At 41.4% G+C, this 19,275-nt stretch overlaps 3 protein-coding genes across 4 annotated transcripts; 1 reads left to right on the top strand and 2 right to left on the bottom strand.

The window, feature by feature from the left end:
• Positions 1-340: 340 nt before the first annotated feature.
• Positions 341-3,892, bottom strand: LOC113156818 (proton channel OTOP3). 2 transcript variants are annotated; one of them, XM_026352169.1, is made up of 7 exons: positions 3,391-3,892; positions 3,201-3,295; positions 2,852-2,910; positions 2,609-2,763; positions 854-1,518; positions 616-777; positions 341-534 (listed from the first exon to the last, which is right to left on the bottom strand). In XM_026352169.1, the coding sequence occupies exons 1-7, from the start codon at positions 3,746-3,748 to the stop codon at positions 364-366; spliced, it is 1,665 nt and encodes a 554-aa protein (XP_026207954.1). In that variant the 5' UTR covers positions 3,749-3,892; the 3' UTR covers positions 341-363. The 2 variants fall into 2 exon arrangements, with proteins under 2 accessions (XP_026207954.1, XP_026207953.1); XM_026352168.1 differs by having other exon boundaries at positions 3,159-3,295.
• Positions 3,893-5,789: 1,897 nt separating this feature from the next.
• LOC113156467 (proton channel OTOP3-like) lies at positions 5,790-8,879 on the bottom strand. The gene is made up of 8 exons (XM_026351632.1): positions 8,784-8,879; positions 8,157-8,686; positions 7,934-8,070; positions 7,668-7,726; positions 7,397-7,551; positions 6,581-7,257; positions 6,345-6,509; positions 5,790-6,249 (listed from the first exon to the last, which is right to left on the bottom strand). The coding sequence occupies exons 2-8, from the start codon at positions 8,641-8,643 to the stop codon at positions 6,079-6,081; spliced, it is 1,851 nt and encodes a 616-aa protein (XP_026207417.1). The 5' UTR covers positions 8,644-8,686; positions 8,784-8,879; the 3' UTR covers positions 5,790-6,078.
• Positions 8,880-11,750: 2,871 nt separating this feature from the next.
• Positions 11,751-16,779, top strand: LOC113156479 (Usher syndrome type-1G protein homolog). Its single transcript, XM_026351650.2, has 3 exons — positions 11,751-12,073; positions 15,009-15,456; positions 15,640-16,779. Exons 1-3 carry the CDS (start codon positions 11,910-11,912, stop codon positions 16,453-16,455), a joined length of 1,428 nt encoding a protein of 475 aa, XP_026207435.1. The 5' UTR covers positions 11,751-11,909; the 3' UTR covers positions 16,456-16,779.
• Positions 16,780-19,275: the final 2,496 nt, after the last annotated feature.

Consider the following 19,275-nt stretch of genomic DNA (forward strand, 5'->3'; position numbering starts at 1 on the left):
TCTTCATGTTCAGAATGTTTAATTTCATATGTTAAGTGTATTTTGGTGATAATACTGTTCATTTACTGCAGAACCTTAACTTGTAATGGTATATTTTTATGTGTAATCTTTTGTAAGGTTTCAAGTCTCAGTCCGTGTCCCAGCTCAGCTGGAATTACCCTAATGTTAAATATTGCTCTGTGTCGCATTAATTCTTTCCTTCAGTGGAAGTCAGGGACTTGAACCATGGAGAGAGGCTCATAGCAGCAGACCAGCGATGCACAGGGGTGTCCACATATTTATGGCCACAACATGTTATGTTATTTGAGGTGCATTTTATCCACCTCTGCAGTCACGTATTTCATGTTGGACTACTGCTGCTGGCTATTCAGTGATGTACAGCTCCATCAAAGCTCCCACAGAGTGCATCCTGTAGAAAACGCTGAGCGGCTGGCCCAGATTCACCATGACAAACCAAGCGGTGAAGCCAAAAAACTGTTTTCCCACACCGTTCTCAAACTGGGGGTGGACCCCAAAAGCAGGGATGATCCACAGCTGCAGAAACAGGGAGCAAATGTTAAACATACTGTTAACATATACATTTTTAAATTAGCTAACAAACAGACACAACATTACCATGATATTACAAAAGATGAGGAAAGCACAGATTTCTTGTATCGCTCTTTTGGACCACAACTTTTTCTCTCGATTCTCTTGAACAGCAGGGGGTGCTGTCATGTTACCATCAAGCAGTGTATCTTCTGTTACCTTCTCCTCTTGCACACGCTTTTTCCTAAACTGTGGGAACAGTAGTTTATTATTTACATAAAGCTTTTGTGCCACTTTATTAAACATCCCAATGAAATGCAGGTACCTTTAATAGCTTCCTCAATTTGTTCTTGGCGAGCTGTTCCGGGTGCCTATGGAGGCCTTCAATGATGAAAATGTTCTGGAGAATGATCTCCAGCAAGGTGAGGAGGGAGTAGGACAGGTCGAGGTTCCCCATAAGCTCAGTAGCTGTCCCAGCTGCAGCTGCCACCAGAGAGAAGTAGGAGAGGGCGAGCTGACCAATAGCTGCGGCCACCAGAAGGACCACATCCAACTTACGAGTGGGATTGTGTCCATCTTGATGTACCCTCTTCTCCAGCATGTGGACCACAATCCCAGCTAAGCAGCAAAGAGACATGAGAGGCATGACAGCTATGTGGTAGCCATAAAATAAGAAGAAGGCAACGAGGCGAAGCTCCTCACGGATGACCCAGACCTGATAGAGAACCAAGATGGTCACTCCTGCGATGAGGACCATGGCACCAAACACAAGGCCGAATATCCCACCTTCATAGATCATACGTAGGGTAACCTTGTCAGTACCATGGTGGTGATCTGGAGTCACCCTTCGGGCCACGTTCTTCCACATCACATAAACCATGCAGCCTGCCATCAGGTAGTACTCGATGTTGAAGGGATAAAGAACCTCGAAGCCTTTTCTGAAGACGAGGCAGGTGGCACTATCACTGCACCCACACGTCGTTGAATTACCTGGAGGAAAACATCAGTATTAAAACCTGTCTAGTGTTTTTGCTGCTTGCTGTTGTTTTCTGTTTCCTGCTGTTCTTTTCAGTCTCCTCTTTCTACTCATACCAACCGGTCGAGGCAGATGGCTGCCGACCTCGACCCATGTTTCTCAAAGTTCCCAACTGAGAATTTCTATTTATTCAAGACCTCTGCAGTAAGTTCACACAACTGGTCTGATTTAGACCAAAGTGTGTTAAATCTTTGGATTTACCTGAATTTGTAATAAAATGTGTTCTTCTCTTAAAATGATCGACAAATGCAGTGTGTTTAAGTTTATGACACATAAGCAGTGATAATCTCCTGGTCTTTAACTAACACAGCGGCATTCAACAGTCCCAGTGATGATGGAACAGGTGAGCCCTAGGCTTTAACAGCTGTTTGTTGCTTACTCCACCTGTTGGGTTAAGGTGTGGGCTCTGACTGGATCACTCTGTGATCACTCTGTTTGAAGTCATTATGTAGAAGATTTACTTTAATGTTTGGATCATTCCCATGATCCTGTAGGATATCTTGACAATGTCGATGGTTGAGATTGGTAAGTGCTGAATTTGCTTATTAGCAAGATGGAATATGTTTGTTGGCTCTGGCAGGACGGTGATTAGCATGGCACGCTGCTACCACGCTGGCTAGTTTACTGCGCAGCCTGGTTGCTTGTGAACATGAGGTAGCAGAAGATAACTGATAGGTTGGTGTTTTTAAGGTTTTTAATGATGCAAATAAACCAAACAAACATTTCAACACACCTGTTTCTTCATATGATGTGAAGGGTGTGACCTGTGTTTCGACACCTGTCGACGCCTTAGCTTGGGTGGGAATAGGACTCAAGATTACTTTTTGTTAGTGATAAATAGGAATAAAAGGTGTACTACGGATTGGGCCACTACATTTCAATGGAACTGCTGTTCAAGCTGGTTGGACGGACCCTAGACAAGTCTCAGCAGATCCATGAGTTTCCTCTTTGCCTTGGGTGAGGTTGGAAAGCTGTTCACCCTGTCATTATCATGGTCATGAGCAGAGTTACACACCTCTGTTGTTGTTTTATTAAAGTTATCACCTTCAAAATCAGAGTTGCCCTCTTCATTTACTGCTGTGATGTTTAACGCCGCATTTTTTGCCTTTTCCAGCTCGATCTCCTCGTGCATGGTGTCCTCAGTCACTGCATTGAGCCACAGCAGCAGGTCTGCAGACAGGATCACCATCAGCCCCGACCTGCATGCAAACATACACACATATACAATCTGTAATAACAACTGTGCTTTACCATAAAGTCACACATAGAATGGATAAAGTGCTGTACCTGGTGATTAGCTTATGTTTTTGAATGCAGTCTTTGGAATGAGCCCACAATAAATATGTCTGTAAAAGAAAATAAGTTGTTATTCAAGTCTTTAGGGCTGAACAGTTTTATATGCTACAAACCGTTTGTTCGGTCATGTTGAAATGACATCATCATGACACCCCCCCCCCCCCCAACAGTACTCTCATCGCGTCTTTTATGACCAGTTTCCATATCAGGTAACTTTATCACTCTATTCGTTTTACGCCTACAGTTTGTTTAGCTTTGCTTTACCTCATCAGCAGTTCCTGTTCACTGAGTTCATTACCTGCAGTGCTAGGAATGGAGCCTCAATGAACGGAGAAATCACCTGAGCGGCAGGTGTGCAGTCTTTCACATGCATCAAATAACCAATCCTGAAGATGAACACCAACAGACTGACTGCAGCGAAAATTACGAGGCCAACTGGGGCAGAACAGGACCCAAAGTACATGTTATTACACTGTCCATAACAAATATTACTTCATATTTTGTGTTTACAACACTATACAGGAACCTACCGATGACAGTGATTCCCCCGGCGTGGTGGTCTGTATGTGGACTGTTTCCAGGCTGATTCCTGGCCCACAGCAGGTACCACAGCATCCAGATCAAACTGCCTCCCATCAGCAGCACTATGAAGATCTGGGGCTCCGCTTTCTTCAGGCCATTGGGGTTGAAAGCCTGTCCAGTTACCAAGGCCGCTCCCAGCAGGAACACGTTCATACCCAACAGGCCGGATATCAGAGGCCGTCTGCTGGTGGTCCAAATCGAATCCAGATCCCCTTGATGGATCTGATTGTCTCGCTCATCACTGGAAGGACTTCTTGGTGTCTCAGAGAAGGTGTCCAGCTCTGTGGCTCCGGGTTCTCGGCTCATCTTCTACTTTATCCCTACTAAAGACACTCTTCAGTTTCTTCAACGGTCAGTTTAACGTCTTTGTCTAGTTTCTGTTCAGGTTCCACAGGCTTCTGTCAGAGACCTGCACTCAATGTTGACTTCAGCATGTGAAGGCATGTGTCTAAAAAGCAGTGACAATCCTCTTTGTCTGTCTTTCCACTCCTGCTGTAGGTGTGGCCTCAAATTCCTGTTCACTGAAAAACATCAGCAGCTGAATAAGTAGGTGTATACAGGAAACCTTTAATGTCCTGATTTGAATTTTTTATGTTGATTTGTCATTAATGCAGCACTGATGTTCCAAATAAATCCAAATTCATGCTTAAACATTAAAACTGCAGGCAAATACAAATGGAAATCACAAAAAAGTAAATGTTGATGCATATGCCTTAAATTACTTACTAACTACTAACACAGGGAAATTGTCACTATTTTGTATAGTTGAGTGTATTTGGTTTGTATCTGAGCTAAAATGATGAGACAAACACTGTAACTCTGAGCTGTCTGCACTACTTAAAATTTTAGCAGACTCCTGAAATGTGATTAAAAAGGCAAAAATATAAAGATTAGTTTACCTACATTTAATATAACAAAGTAAAGATTTTATTTAAAATAGAGGCTTTCCCGTTCTCTTGTGTTGCCATTATCATACAAAAGTATTAAACAAATCGATAAATCAAATCAACAAAAAAACAAAAACAAAGTCTACTTTCAGTAAAAGTTTATCTCCGTCTGACTGACGTCCGATTACGTTTCCAGGAGAAGCCCCAGATATTCCAAGTGTTCACTGTCTGGCACTCAGCTCCTGCTATGTATGAACTTAGCCTCTGGTAACTTTAGGTTGCTGAACCGGACAGACAACCTTCAGCTTCAGCATGACAACAAGAAAACAACACTGACAGTCCCCTTCTGATGGAAAGGAGGTGCATTGGTTTTAGAATTAGTGCAAACACGTGTGACTCCAGCTCATTCAGAGTCACCACACAATGGCATCAACAACACACTCTTTTTAAAATGCATTCGCTCACGTTGTTGCTGAAGAGGCCAAAAATTCTCAGAAGTGACTTTAATCTGATTTTTAACACAATAATCTGTTCATTTCTTTTTTTTTTTTTGAACGTGTCAGATCAGATTCGGCCCAGCTTGCCTACATTACGAGGCCTTGACGCTCTTTGTCGACATTAAAATGGTAAATGACGTGAGTTCATGTCGTGCGTGAGCACATTTAACAAACGGGAACCACACGCATGGAAAAACAATAACTATTTGTTAGAGTGAAGTTTCAGTTACTTAAAATCAGTATTCCTGTATTGTCCTCCCAGTTTGACTAGAACAGAAGCTTCCTCATCTCTCTACTAGTTTGCATCACTGTTGTTCTCCACAATGTTTATTTTTATTGGACTCAGACATTTAATGACAACAAACCTAATGTGGACAAAAGCGAGACATAAAATAACCACATGAATATTCCAGTCTGACAGAACCAGACATCAGACTTAAAGTATGAGAGAGGGCCAGAGTTGATCTGTAAAAAATGAAAACAAACTAAAGAAAATGGACATGATCACTTCAGCTGAAATGTCCAGGTCAGATGTGCAGCAGCAGCAACAGATGAGTTCAGTGGTGTAGTAATATGTAGTTAATGTGTTTTTTTTTCCATTATCGTCAGACATCTGTGAAAATCAAGTCACATTAATGCAGAATATTCCTAAGAGTTCACAGCTTTCCAAACATCATTGTTACAATAGCTATAATTATTACTATTATACTTTACAGATAATCAAGCTCAGAAAATACATGGTTATTGATTTATTGATAAAAGACAGTTTCTTTTTAATGTCCCTGATCACATTTTCTGATATCTGTGAGGTAAAGGTGGTAAAATTATAAAATGTTTTGCAAAACATGAGAATAATCGAGAAACTAATAACAAATTTTGTTTTTTAGCATCGATTTATTTTTCTACAGAAAAAGTATTTTTATTGATTTTTATTTCTGTACATTGCTTTATTGCCACTTTTTCTGTGGATCACAGTCAGGTGCTGGATGCGGTTCAGTTTAGTGCAGACCACTGGGAAAACTATGACCTTTGTGCATCAGAGGATTCAGTCTCTTAAACAGGAAACAAAGAACAGTCGTAGCAGAGCAAGAAGCACATTAATGTCTACGGGTTGTTATTCTGTGGCAGTAAAACTTGAAGGTCTGAAACCATGAAATGTTTCCTGCATCATGTATAAACTACACAATTTAAAATAGTGCATCATATGTCTTATACTGGGTTTATTACTACATCAACACTCCTGTGGTCCGTGTCATGCAGAGATGAGCAGCTCCATTAAAGCTCCCACAGAGTGCATCCTGTAGAAAACGCCGAGCGGCTGGCCCAGATTCACCAGGATGAACCAAGCAGTTAAACCGAAAAACTGTTTCCCGAGGCCGTTCTCAAACTGGGGGTGGACTCCAAAAGCAGGGATGATCCACAGCTGAAAAATAAATAAAGGTGGACCATGGATTTATTACGCAAGATCACAGACATGCATTTCTTTTTAGATTAGCCAACACACATACACAACATTACCATGATGTTACAAAGGATGAGGAAAGCACAGATTTCTTGCATCGCTCTTTTGGTCCAGGACTTTTTCTCCTCATTCTCTTGAGCAGCAGGGGGTGCTGACGTGTTTGCCTCTAGCAGGGAAATATCAGTCTTCTCCTGTGCTTGATCTGACTCATTTTTCTTAAGCTGTGGGACAGTTTAGTTCATCATTAAACAAACAAACCTGTTCAACACCACCTCCAATGAGACGCAGGTACCTTAAAGATGGTGCTCCGCCGCTTCTCTTTCTTCTTGGCGAGTAAACTCGGGTGCCTGTTGAGGCCTTCGATGATGAAGATGTTCTGAAGGATGAGCTCCAGCAGACTTAGGAGGGAGAAGGACAGGTCCAGGTCCCCCAGAAGCTCGTGGGTCCCCACAGCCAGGGCTGCCACCAGCGAGAAATAGGAGAGGGCGAGCTGGCCGACTGCTGCGGCCACAAGGAGGATCACATCCAGGCTGCGAGTGGGGTTGTGTGTCCCTTCTTGTGCCCTCCTCTCCAGCTTGTGGATCAGCATCCCAGCCATGGAGCAGAGACACATGACAGGCATAACAGCCAAATGGTAACCGTAAAATAAGAGGAAGGCGGTGAGGCGAAAGTCCTGATGGCTGACCCAGACCTGATAGAGAACGAAGATGGTCACTCCTGCGATGAGGACCAGTGCACCAAACACGAGGCCGTATATGATCCCACCTTTGTAGACGATCCGTAGGGTCACCTTCTGAGTCACATGCTCGTGACTGGGGCTCATCCTGCGGCCCACGTTCTTCCACATCACATAGACCATGCAGCCTGCCATCAGGTAGTACTCGATGTTGAAGGGATAAAGAATCTCCAGACCTTTCCTGAAGATGAGGCAGGCTGCACTCGCACTGCACTTACACAACGTTGAATTACCTGGAGGCCGACACGGAGAAATATTCTTAGAATAACTGTGACATTGTTCTGCTGCTTGTTAAAGTTACTCAGACGAACATGTAACCACATTTTAAGACCACTCAGTTGTTCTGTGAATATGCTCCCTCCTATGAACTACCTGCGGAGGGAGAGATGTCCGTTTCAGATGAGGTTGTGTTGCTAAATTCAGCCCTGTCTTCTTTTTCCAGCTCCATCTCCTCATGAATGGTGTCGTCAGTCACTGCATTGAGCCACAGCAGCAGGTCGGCAGAGAGGATGACCATCAGGCCAAATCTGCATGCAAATAGAAACACAGGTAACATGTAGCGTAAACCTGAATGTGGAAATAACAAGAATCCTTTAAAATGACAAAAATAAATGGAGACTGTGAAACACATGGAGTGCTGTACCTGGTGATTAGCTTATGTTTGTGAATGCAGTCTTTAGAATGAGCCCATATTAAATATGTCTATAAAAGAGAAACAGTTCAATTAGAGCAAATGTGAGTAACAAATAAAACAGAAATTAAACACTGTAAGACTGTTGCTGCTCTATGCTAAAATATGTTTTGCATTTGTCCTTTGACAATTTAACTCTTAATTTTCTTTTTTCCTGCAATCAAATGTTTTTTTTTCCATGAAAACTGTTCTCGTTAATACAATAGAAACATCGTTACCTGCAGAGCTAGAAAGGGAGCCTCTATGAACGGAGAGGTGACCACAACAGCAGGAAGACACTGTCTCATACTGACAAAATAACCAATCCTGAAGACGGACAGCAGGAGGCTGACAGCAGCAAACAGCAGGAGGACCACTGGGACAGAGCAGGAGAGAAGTCACGTTAGATGAAATCAAAGATCATCTTAGAGTTTGTCATCTTAATATTTTACAGGAACCTACACATGACAGTGATTCCCCCGGCGTGGTGGTCTTTATGTGGGCAGATACCGGGCTGGTTCCTGGCCCACAGCAGGTACCACAGCATCCAGATCAAACTGATTCCAATCAGCAGCAGTATGAACACCTCAGGCTCCTCGTGCTTCAAGCCCTCTGGGTTGAAAGCCTGTCCAGCCACCAGAGCCATTCCCAGCAGGAACACGTTCAGACCCAGCAGTCCTGTGATCAGATGCTTTTTGCTGGGAACCCAAACCACCACTGGATCCATCTCCTGGTCCTGGTCCTGGTCCTGGTCCTTGTTGTCTGGTCCATCACTGTTGGGGTTACTGAGTTTCACACAGGAGGAGTCCAGATCTGTGGCTACGGAATCTGGACTCATTCGGTACTCCCTTTTTTGATTCCTCCTAAAGATGCGTTTCAGTGCCTTTAACCCTTCATCTTCGCGTTCTTCTGGTTTCTGTCCACTTTCCAGAGTTTCCTCTTTTGACATGCTGCAGCTCAACACAGTTTTCCTCTTGATCTGCCTTCGTACACTGCTGAAGGTGCGGCTACATTAACAACGTCCAGTACATCAATAACGACACACCTTTCAGACGAAGGTATCGTGTTTCACGTTGACCTTTTTCTTACCTGGTACAAAGTTGGCCTCATGCCCCCAAACAACCTGAGCAGGAGCGTTTATCAACCTGCCTAGTTTTACTTTACCAAAGTGAAGGTAAAGGACTATTCCACTGTAAAGGGTTTATCAGCTGGGTTTCCTGCCACATAGCGCCACTGTTTGCACCAACAGCAGGAACTGACTCATAAATGTGTAACTTCTCTCTTATCACTACTCTGCCTCAAGTAGCAGCTAATTGGTCGACTGTATCTGATAACCTGCTGCAGCTGATAGCGTCCCTGCTTTTAGTTAAAGCCTCAGATGCATGTTGAAGCCCCTTCTGCAAATCAGAAGTGGCATTTGAAAATCCACCTAAACCTTTCCATGCACGATGCAGGAATCAATCAGGAGGGTCATTAAACCTGTTTGAGTTCTATAATCCACCAGTCATGTTGTACAATTTTGTTCAAGAGTTCATTATCTGTGTCGTTAAGGTAATGACTGATGTTTCAAAGCAGTTTTACTGTGTTAGCCAGGTAAAATCTGAGGTAGCCTGCATGAACATTAGTTGATGAATAGCATTAGGCAGTACTTGTGACTAATTCACACATTCAAATGTAGTTTTACAAATTCAGATTCAGAACATTTAGCTGTAGCCAAATATTTTTCACAGGTGAGCTGAGAATCCAGCGGCGACCTGAACCTGCCCTAAACAAATGTTTAGGGACAAGGATGAATTTGTAGGTATTTAAATGTTGTTCTCTCTTGTTTATGAGACATGTGAGAAGTTAACTTCTCACATTAACTGTTCACAGAAAATAAATAAGTGGCAAAAAAGAAATTTAACAACTTGAGTCACTATGAAAATGTGTAAGTAGTGTAATCAAGTCAGAGTATAGTTAAACTAAGTTAATCACTTCTCCCCAAGTTTGATGTTGTTTTACAAAGTCCATTTTGGAAAATAAGCACAAGTCGAGTGTAACGGACATGTTGAGGACATAAAACAAACAAACCTGCTGAAATGGCTTTTTTAAATCGAGCTGTGAAAAATGCCCAACAAATGGTTCTCCACTTCCTCTCGATGCAAACCACATCGCTGTGTGTTTCAAGTTTGCATACATGTTTCAAAAACAAGCTGACTTTCATTTGAATATAAAAAGCTGTTAGCAGATCTGTGAAACTTACTGTGACAGCATCGCATTCAGGACAAACTCAGACTGATTAGTGTCACATGTTCAAATCATTTAAGGCTCCTGTTCTGCTTCATTTGTGAGAAAGTTTCATTAAAAAACGAATTCACAGTTATGTTAGTAGGTCTACATGAGTCAGAAACACAGGGGACGGTTCAGGCTGCATCAAATGACACTAATGATGTTTGTTAAATGAAAGCATCAGTACCCACTTGATTTCTAGCTATCACTGCCATACCCACTGCTGATCACCTGGATCAGGTGTGTTCTGTCAATCAGAAGCTGGAAGATAACCTCCACCCTCTTCTGAGATGGTATCTTCCAGCTGCTAATTGGCTGAACACACCTGAATACAGGTGATCAGCAGTGGGTGGGGCCTTGAGGGACAACAAGACTCACTCAGGTATTGGAGGAGACACCATCATGGTCCACAGTAGGTGATGTTACAGTGTGTGTTAGTTAAAGTCCACGGTTACTGTGCATGGAGTGAAACTGCAAAGAAAAATATCTTTCTGTCCATCAGAAAAGGCTAAAAATACCAACAAGTAACAACAAATCTGTCTCTTAGAGGCTCATTATGTCGCTTAAAGATGTTAGGAAACTGAACTCTGTGCAGAATTAACCACAGGTGAAAGACACAGACACAAACTCAGCACTCAAAACAAAGTTTTACCAGTTAAACTTAATATTTTAAAACATTAAACTTGATGCATTTGATCATGAAGGTTACGTTTAATTAAGTTTAAGAATTAATTTAGGTTTAAGTTAGTAAAAAATAAATTTGAAATATTATTGTGAACTAATTTTACATTCGTACAGTAAATGTAGAAAATACATTTTCCTAAAATTCAGCAGAATAAAAGTAACTTAAAATAAAACCTCTGAAGTGAATTACAATGAGTAAAGTATTTAAAAAGTCGATTTTATTCTGCTGTTGGTTTTATTTTATTTTATTCTGCTGTTGGTTTTATTTTATTTTATTTTATTTTATTCTATTCTGCTGTTGGTTTTATTTTATTTTATTTTATTTTATTCTATTCTGCTGTTGGTTTTATTTTATTCTATTCTGCTGTTGGTTTTATTTTATTTTATTTTATTTTATTCTATTCTGCTGTTGGTTTTATTTTATTTTATTTTATTTTATTCTATTCTGCTGTTGGTTTTATTTTATTTTATTCTATTCTGCTGTTGGTTTTATTTTATTTTATTTTATTTTATTCTATTCTGCTGTTGGTTTTATTTTATTTTATTCTATTCTGCTGTTGGTTTTATTTTATTTTATTTTATTTTATTCTATTCTGCTGTTGGTTTTATTTTATTTTATTCTATTCTGCTGTTGGTTTTATTTTATTTTATTTTATTTTATTCTATTCTGCTGTTGGTTTTATTTTATTTTATTTTATTCTATTCTGCTGTTGGTTTATTTTATTTTATTTATTTTATTCTATTCTGCTGTTGGTTTTATTTTATTTTATTCTATTCTGCTGTTGGTTTTATTTTATTTTATTTTATTTTATTCTGCTGTTGGTTTTATTTTATTTTATTCTGCTGTTGGTTTTATTTTATTTTATTTTATTTTATTCTGCTGTTGGTTTTATTTTATTTTATTCTGCTGTTGGTTTTATTTTATTTTATTTTATTTTATTTTATTCTATTCTGCTGTTGGTTTATTTTATTTTATTTTATTTTATTCTGCTGTTGGTTTTATTTTATTTTATTCTGCTGTTGGTTTTATTTTATTTTATTTTATTTTATTCTGCTGTTGGTTTTATTTTATTTTATTTTATTTTAAAAGGGGCGTGTCGTAACGCCACCGTAGCACCGCCCCGTCCTCATCTCCTAGCAACCAGCCTGTCGGCCCCGCCCCCTGGCTCTGCAGAGTCCCGGACTCCAAGTCGCCTAAAGACCGAGGACAAACCCCCAGAACCTCCATGGAACCGGGCTCAGACTGAGCCGAGCGGCGCCGCCATGGACGACCGGTACCACCGGGCGGCCCGGGACGGGTACCTGGACGTGCTGAAGGAGGCGACACGGAAGGAGCTGAACGCACCGGATGAGGATGGGATGACACCGACACTGTGGGCCGCGTACCACGGCAACCTGGAGGCGCTCCGGCTCATCGTGGGGAGAGGGTGAGTACCGGGACCAGTACCGGGACCAGTACCGGGACCAGTACCGGGACCAGTACCGGTCCTTCAGAACTTCTTCTAAAGTTACTGAATCCAGCAGATCAACACAAACTGTGACTGTAAAATAAAGTTTAAAGCTGATGTTCAGTTCAGTGCTGTTGTCTTTTTATTAGAGGAAGTTTTATGATGAAACAGTTTTAAAATATGAATCAACATCATCCTGCAGCTCATTAATGTACGAACTGTCAAAACCAGATCAGGGCAACTGGAGATGAGGGTTTTACATTTGAACAGCCTAATTACAGAGAAAGGTCGCGTACAGCAGGGCGCACACACACACACACACACACACACACACACACACACACACACTGTTTGAACAGCTCTATATGTAATCTCACAGATCCGTTACATAGCAGCTGATGCTGTGAATCAGATTCAGACACTGAAGAAGTCGTTTTTATATCCATCAGTTCCTGGAAAGGCCCCACGTCTTTACAAAAACTGATCGTAAGCTCACGCGCTGCCTAAAAACAATATCGTCTCCACTCACACACCTGAATCTGAGATGTAGAAGTAAGAGAAGGCTGAGATAATCATAAAAAAGGTTTAGGTGTAAGTTTATATTCTGGTGAGATCAGTAACAGAGAAGTCCTTTGTCCAGGTTTTAAGAAGCAGACAAAGCTCTTTATGGTGGTAGACTCACAGGAGGGTGGAGAACAGTACATCATGCTGCTGGAGGCAGGTTTATAAGGCGAGCAGTGAAGTGGAGGACGGCTCAGTTTGATGCTGCAGACACAGGAAAGGTCACGGTGATGGAGAGGTCGTCTTCTAACTACAGGACGCCGCTCAGCGTGGAGATGAAGCAAAGAGAGGCGACTAAAGCTAGGCTGCAGGTCAGAGTTCACAGCAAAAGGTAAAAGAAGGAGTTCTGTAGATAGATTTCACCACAAATATGTGATTTAACAATATTTATATATTTCAGCTAAACTGAAAACATTGTTTCTCTGTAAGATCAAAAGATTTACTAGAAAAACTTATTTAAATTTAACAAAAAAAGAAACTTCTAATACAGGATTAAGACAGAACAGAAGAGCTGGAAGAAACCTCCAGCAGAACCAGGCTCAGGGTGGGGGCGGCCATCTGCCTCGACCGGGGGAACACAACCAAAGATCTTTAGGAGATGTTCAGTCCAAACAAGAGATTTAATGACAACATAGTGAACTGTGGAGTGGTTATTTAAATATGAATTAATTAATTAGCACCGTCTGCCAATTAACAGTTAAATTTACTACATAGGACCTTTATGTTTAGACTAGAGGCCTCCTAACAGGTTAGCTCACTCAGACGTCCCAGTTGCCGGTAAACAGCCGGTTGTTTGTGTTGTTAGTTGGTGACTGGCGGCTGTATCGCCTCTGACTCAGCTGCTGGCAGAGCTGCTCACGGTCAGGTTACTGTAGGAGACAGAAGGTGTGATTCCTCCTTTGTGTTACGACCATCAAACATTTCTTACTGTCGCCTCTGGAATATGATATGACGGTGAAATGAATAGAAGCTCTGAACCTAAAATAAATCACCTGCTTTGTTTCTCAGATCAGAAACTAGAGCAACAGAGTTGGTGGTTTGTCTAGAGTCAGGACAGGAACTGAAATCAGGGTTCCTGCTGATAAAGGTGGTGACCCGGCCCTCTGATGTGTGGTAACAGCATGTGTGTGAATAAAATGGCCGCTGGTCTGTAGGTTAAATAATGTAGAGTTGCCTCTGTTAACCTGCAGCGTTCAATTATTGATCAGGTCTCAGCCCTGACCCGGTCATGTGGGAGGGGGGACAACATAAGCTGTAATTAATGCACTTATTAATGTTTGTTAATTCAGTGTTCAGTGTTTGGGTTGCCAGGTTGTGGTAAATGGTCTTGAAGTATCACACTCAAGTACAAATTGGATTATTTGACCACTGCATTATTCTCTACCACTGTGCTGCAGGACGTTAAGAACCACCCTGATGGACTGTAGAACCACTTATCATTAATTTATTAACATCTATTTGTGCAGCTGACTAAACAGCTGCTGCTGATGGTTCATTAAGTACAGGGAAATCATCTTCTAATGTCATTCTGACATTTACAACTGCAGAAAGTATGGGACACATAAAACACGGATGTATAATCAAAACACAAATATACATTTACACATTTACCTTTAAGACGCTTTTATCCAAAGCGACGTACAAGGTATCGTAGCTGCGATGGAGGGCAGATATCACCACTACTCTATCTAATGAATGTCATAAACTGTAAACTGCAGGATGCAGCATTGGAAAGATCAATGTGTGTTTCAGTGAACTATAATAACTTTTTAACCAAAACCCAAAGTCCAGTTCTGTGTTTGTTCTTTCTGTTATTGCTTGTGCAGCACTGTGGTTGGCGCCTTACTGATATCACAGGAATAATTAGTGTCTGATAGTAAATACTGAGGTACTAAGGTTGTAAGGTCTGTTGGGAGACACTCATTATGTTGTGTTGTGTAAAAATGTCTTTGTTTCCCATTAACATGGGAAAATGCTGTAATTAAAAATACAATAAATGATCTTATATTCAGACTCAATTAAAGACTCAATCAGTAACTCACACCACTGTGTTTGCAGGATGTGACATAAGTAATACAGAAACACAGGAAACTACACTTCACTTACTTTTTCTTGCCACTGTAAAATGTCATTGTATCCTGGAGCTTTCAAATTTCCTTTCATAGAAACTAATCTGCAAGAGAGAGACACACTGTGTGTCAGTGGCGTCCTCAATAAAAAAACCATAGTTTGAAATAAATGATCTAAAACCTGCAGCACAATGCTATGGTGTTTTTTTTAAATGACACTCTGTGAGTGAATTCAGTAATACGAAGATCCATCATGGCTTTTTGTTTCCTTTTCTGCCTTCCAGAGGTGACCCGGACAAGTGTGACATCTGGGGCAACACGCCGCTTCACCTGGCAGCTGCCAACGGCCACCACCACTGCCTGTCCTTCCTGGTGGCTTTCGGTGCCAACGTGTGGTGTCTGGACAATGACTACCACACTCCGCTGGACATGGCTGCCACCAAGGGCCACATGGACTGTGTTCGCTACCTGGACTCCATCGCTGCCAAGCAGATCACCCTCAACCCGAAACTGGTCAGCAAACTCAAAGACAGGGCGTTCAGAGCCGCAGAGAACCGCATCAGAGAGTGTGCAAAGCTCCAGAGGAAGCATCGAGAACGCATGGAGAGGAAGTTCATGAAGGAGTCTGCGGCTTTAGACAACCTGGATGCTATAAGCTTTTCCAGCTACACCAGCAGCAGCACACTGAGCCGCAAGTTTAACACGGTCACCTCCAACATGCCATACTCGCAGGTGGTTGCTGTTTCACTCTAGTTCTAATGTGAAAAGTGAAGATTCAGTTAAACTTCTGGGTACAGATGCACCAATTACTGATTTTTAAAAATATCTAACCTGTTGAATCCGCTTTTGACAGATCTGATTGTGGTGGGGACGAACAAAAACTAAATGTTCTTAATGTCTGTTCTTTGCTCTCAGGCCACCCTGCACTCCACAGCCAAGGGAAAAGCCAAGATACAGAAGAAACTAGAGAAGAAGAAGCAGGTCGATGGAACGTTCAAGATCTACGAGGACGGCAGGAAAAGTGTGCGCTCGCTCTCCGGCCTGCAGCTTGGCAACGATGTCATGTTCCTCAAACAGGGCACCTACACCACCTCCAAGGAAAAGTCCCGCCTCAACATAAGGGACATGTTCCCCAGAGACAGTGATGATGACGTCGACACTATGTCCCGTGCCATGAGTGACCCCGGCCTCCACGAGGCCGCGTACTCAGAGATCAGCGCTGACTCTGGTCGTGACTCCCTGTTCACTCGACCCGGACTTGGCACCATGGTCTTCAGGAGGAACTATATGAGTGGAGGCATGTTTGGGATCGGGTCACGGGATGAAGTGAGCGTAGCTGGGAGTGAACCCGTGGGACGAGCACCTAATGTCCGTCTAAGCGGACAGCTTCCTCAGTGGTCCCCCAGCTTTGATGAAGACAGTATTGGCAGCGCTTTGAGTCTCCAAGAAAGAAACCTGCAGGAGTTACCCTGGGAGGAGACTGATGTTGGGCTGGACGAGGACCTGGAGCCGGAGAACAATCCCCTAGAGACCTTCTTGGCCTCTCAAGGCCTGAGTGAGTTCATGCCGATCTTCAGGAAGGAGAAAATCGACCTGGAGGCTCTGCTGCTTTGTTCAGATCAGGACCTCAGCAGCATTCACATCCCCTTTGGGCCCCAGGAAGAAACTCTTGGACGCCTGCAAAAGACGCCTGGATACGCTAGAGGATCCAGAGGCCATCAAAGACACTGAAATGTGAAGGTCAGTATGGAGTAGGCCGTACTCTCCTGCTAGATAAACCTCTGTTAGATAAGCTACTGTTTCTGCATGGATCAGAAAAGAATTGACACTGGAGACGACTGAGTGAATGAGCTGAATCATCAGTGACAACAATATGATGATGCATACTGAGATAATAGCTAGCCAGCTAAATTGAGCAGGATTACTACAGATTAACAGAATATTTGTGCATCAGTTTAATGAAATATCTTTATTTGTATTGTATTTACTGGATTAGCCAAAAGCAGGCGCTCCTGTGTAGTTATTTTAGAAGTTATTGAGAGAACCTCCACCTCCAGCTGCAGTTTAACACTTTATGTAGATCACAACAAACATGTTTACAGCTCAACATATTCTGTTCTCTGTTTAAATAAGCTGCGTTAAGCTGTCAACATGTTAAATTATATTCACACACGTTAAAAGATTATATAAAACAAACAGTTCAGACTTTATTTAGCATTTTAATTTATTTAGCAAATTAATTCTTAATAATATAAAGAATATAAATATGACTTTTAGCTCTGTTTTGGTTTCCTCCAACTTTTGAGGGAAACATCTCACTAAATATTCTGTGTTTTCTAGCTAGTCGCCAAAATTGATTATTATTATTATTATTAGGATACAGCAGCACTAAAACCTGATATATATTGATTGCTGACAAAGTTTAAAATGATGTTTACCTTGATAAAATGTTGTCCATCCATGTTTTCTACATCTACCAATAGCAAAATCTAATTATTACACATTCCCGGACAAACCTACAGTTTCCTTAATTAACATTTTCAAAATGGAATTTGATAAACTTACACACACACAAACTTTCACTGCCTCATGTTTTAACATACATGTGATAATAAACATAGAGGAATAAGGGCTAATGGCTGTTAATGCTGCATAAAACTGATAATTGCAGTATAAGTATCACAGGCTATCTGCAGGCCTTGAAAAGCACTGATTACAGTTCCCCAATAAAAGTCAACTAATAAAATAATAAAAGGTTTTTCTATGTGAGATCTCCAATCATGTTGCTCCAGGGTTCTTACGTTATGGAAAATTCCTATTTGAACTTGAAACAGTGCAAGTTCTTCATGTTTTAATTGATCCACCCATCCAGTTTCTGCTGCTCATTGATGTTCAGGTCATATTTAATTATTAATTTGTGATGTTAATAGGGATTATTTCTATATTTAGCTGGAAAGACATCAAATGGAAGTATAGAAATAAGAATAAATGCACGCACAAGTAGAACGACGTAGTCGGTGCATTAGAAATAGGCAAAAGCACATCCGTACAGTTTTTTATATTTTGAATAGTTTGACCTAGAAAGGGTTATTAAATGTTTTTGTGTTTGCAATTAAAAGGTCTTAAACGTCCTAACTGAGCCTGTATTGGTAGTACACCTACATTATGAGGTAAGTATACAGTCGGTATTAATGTCAGTGATCCTGCCCTGAAGCTACTCGGCATCTTATCAGAATCATATTTTATGGTGTTTGATGACCAGCGTCGCTCCACCCAGCTTCAACCTGAGCACAGATAGAATCAGTCAGAACAGCTGAAAACATCTGCACAGCTTTGTACCTGCCTCACTCCACCAGTCCACCAGCCACTTACCTGAAAAATTGGCGCCTTCTAGTGGTGATTTGTGGTATAACACAAGCAGGTTCTGAACCTAGAGGCTAACGAAGCTCACACACACACACACACACACACACTGTATGTGCTGCTGTTATTTATTCCAGCCCTTTTTTGCACACTGCTCCCACTCCATGGCACATGCACAATAGTGATGGATGAAAATAGCCACAGACTGTTACAGTAGTGAAAACAATGGGGTGTCACTGCGAGGTTGTCTCAGGTTGCTCTGGGATGGATTGGGTTTCATTGTGAACGTCTGTCTGTGCATGTACAAGTATGACTGTGCATGAATGTCTGTTTTTATGTATGTGTTTTTGTAATATTCTGAAGATGTACGATTAACTTTTGTTAAAATAAAGTGAAAATGATCATTATTTACTGTGTGAATTTATTCTGGTATAATCAACCAAACAGCAATTGTGTTTTTTACTCCACTATGATACTATATTTACATTAATACTACTAAATATAACCACGTAATACATTTGTATGTACTATTATAGGTTAGAATGAGACTTCACATCTACCCAGCAACATTAAATAGAATGTTCTCCACCTTTATACATCATTATTATTATTATGTTGTTCATTTACATCATTTTAATGTTGAATTTACTCAAATATTTGTACTCAGCAATAAAATAAAACAGAAAAACAAGTAATTGTTAATGTTTTTTGTTTTTTTAGTTAAAATAATGAGGCTATTTTTCTAACACTACGCATCTTTAACAACTCAGCCTTTAACATTTGTCCTGCTTTGGATAAAAAGTCTGACACTGATATGTGACTAATGCTCGTATAAATAAAAACAACAGGCTCAAGGCTGTGGTAGGATGTAAGTGGAGCTGTCAGACAGCCTGGCGTTCTTGTGTTCCCTACTCTGTCATCTGAAGTGAAGATGCTGCAGCACTGACACCAGATACATGCACATAACTCACAGACGCATCTCTCACCTGCATTAAACACTGTGCACGGACACAAACTGTGCAGCTTCTCCTTTTCTTTCTGAACCTGCCACTGTTAATCCACTCCTCAGCGCCCCCCCCCCCCCCCCCCACTTACTTCTTCTCCTTTCCCAGGACATTGGCCAAGGTTACAGAGATGGGAGGGGAAGGGAGGGGGAGAGGAGCTGACACAAAGAAACACAAGGGGGGT

This window comes from Anabas testudineus, chromosome 19 (genome assembly GCF_900324465.2).
Source record: "Anabas testudineus chromosome 19, fAnaTes1.2, whole genome shotgun sequence".
NCBI classification, from domain to species: Eukaryota; Metazoa; Chordata; class Actinopteri; order Anabantiformes; family Anabantidae; genus Anabas; species Anabas testudineus.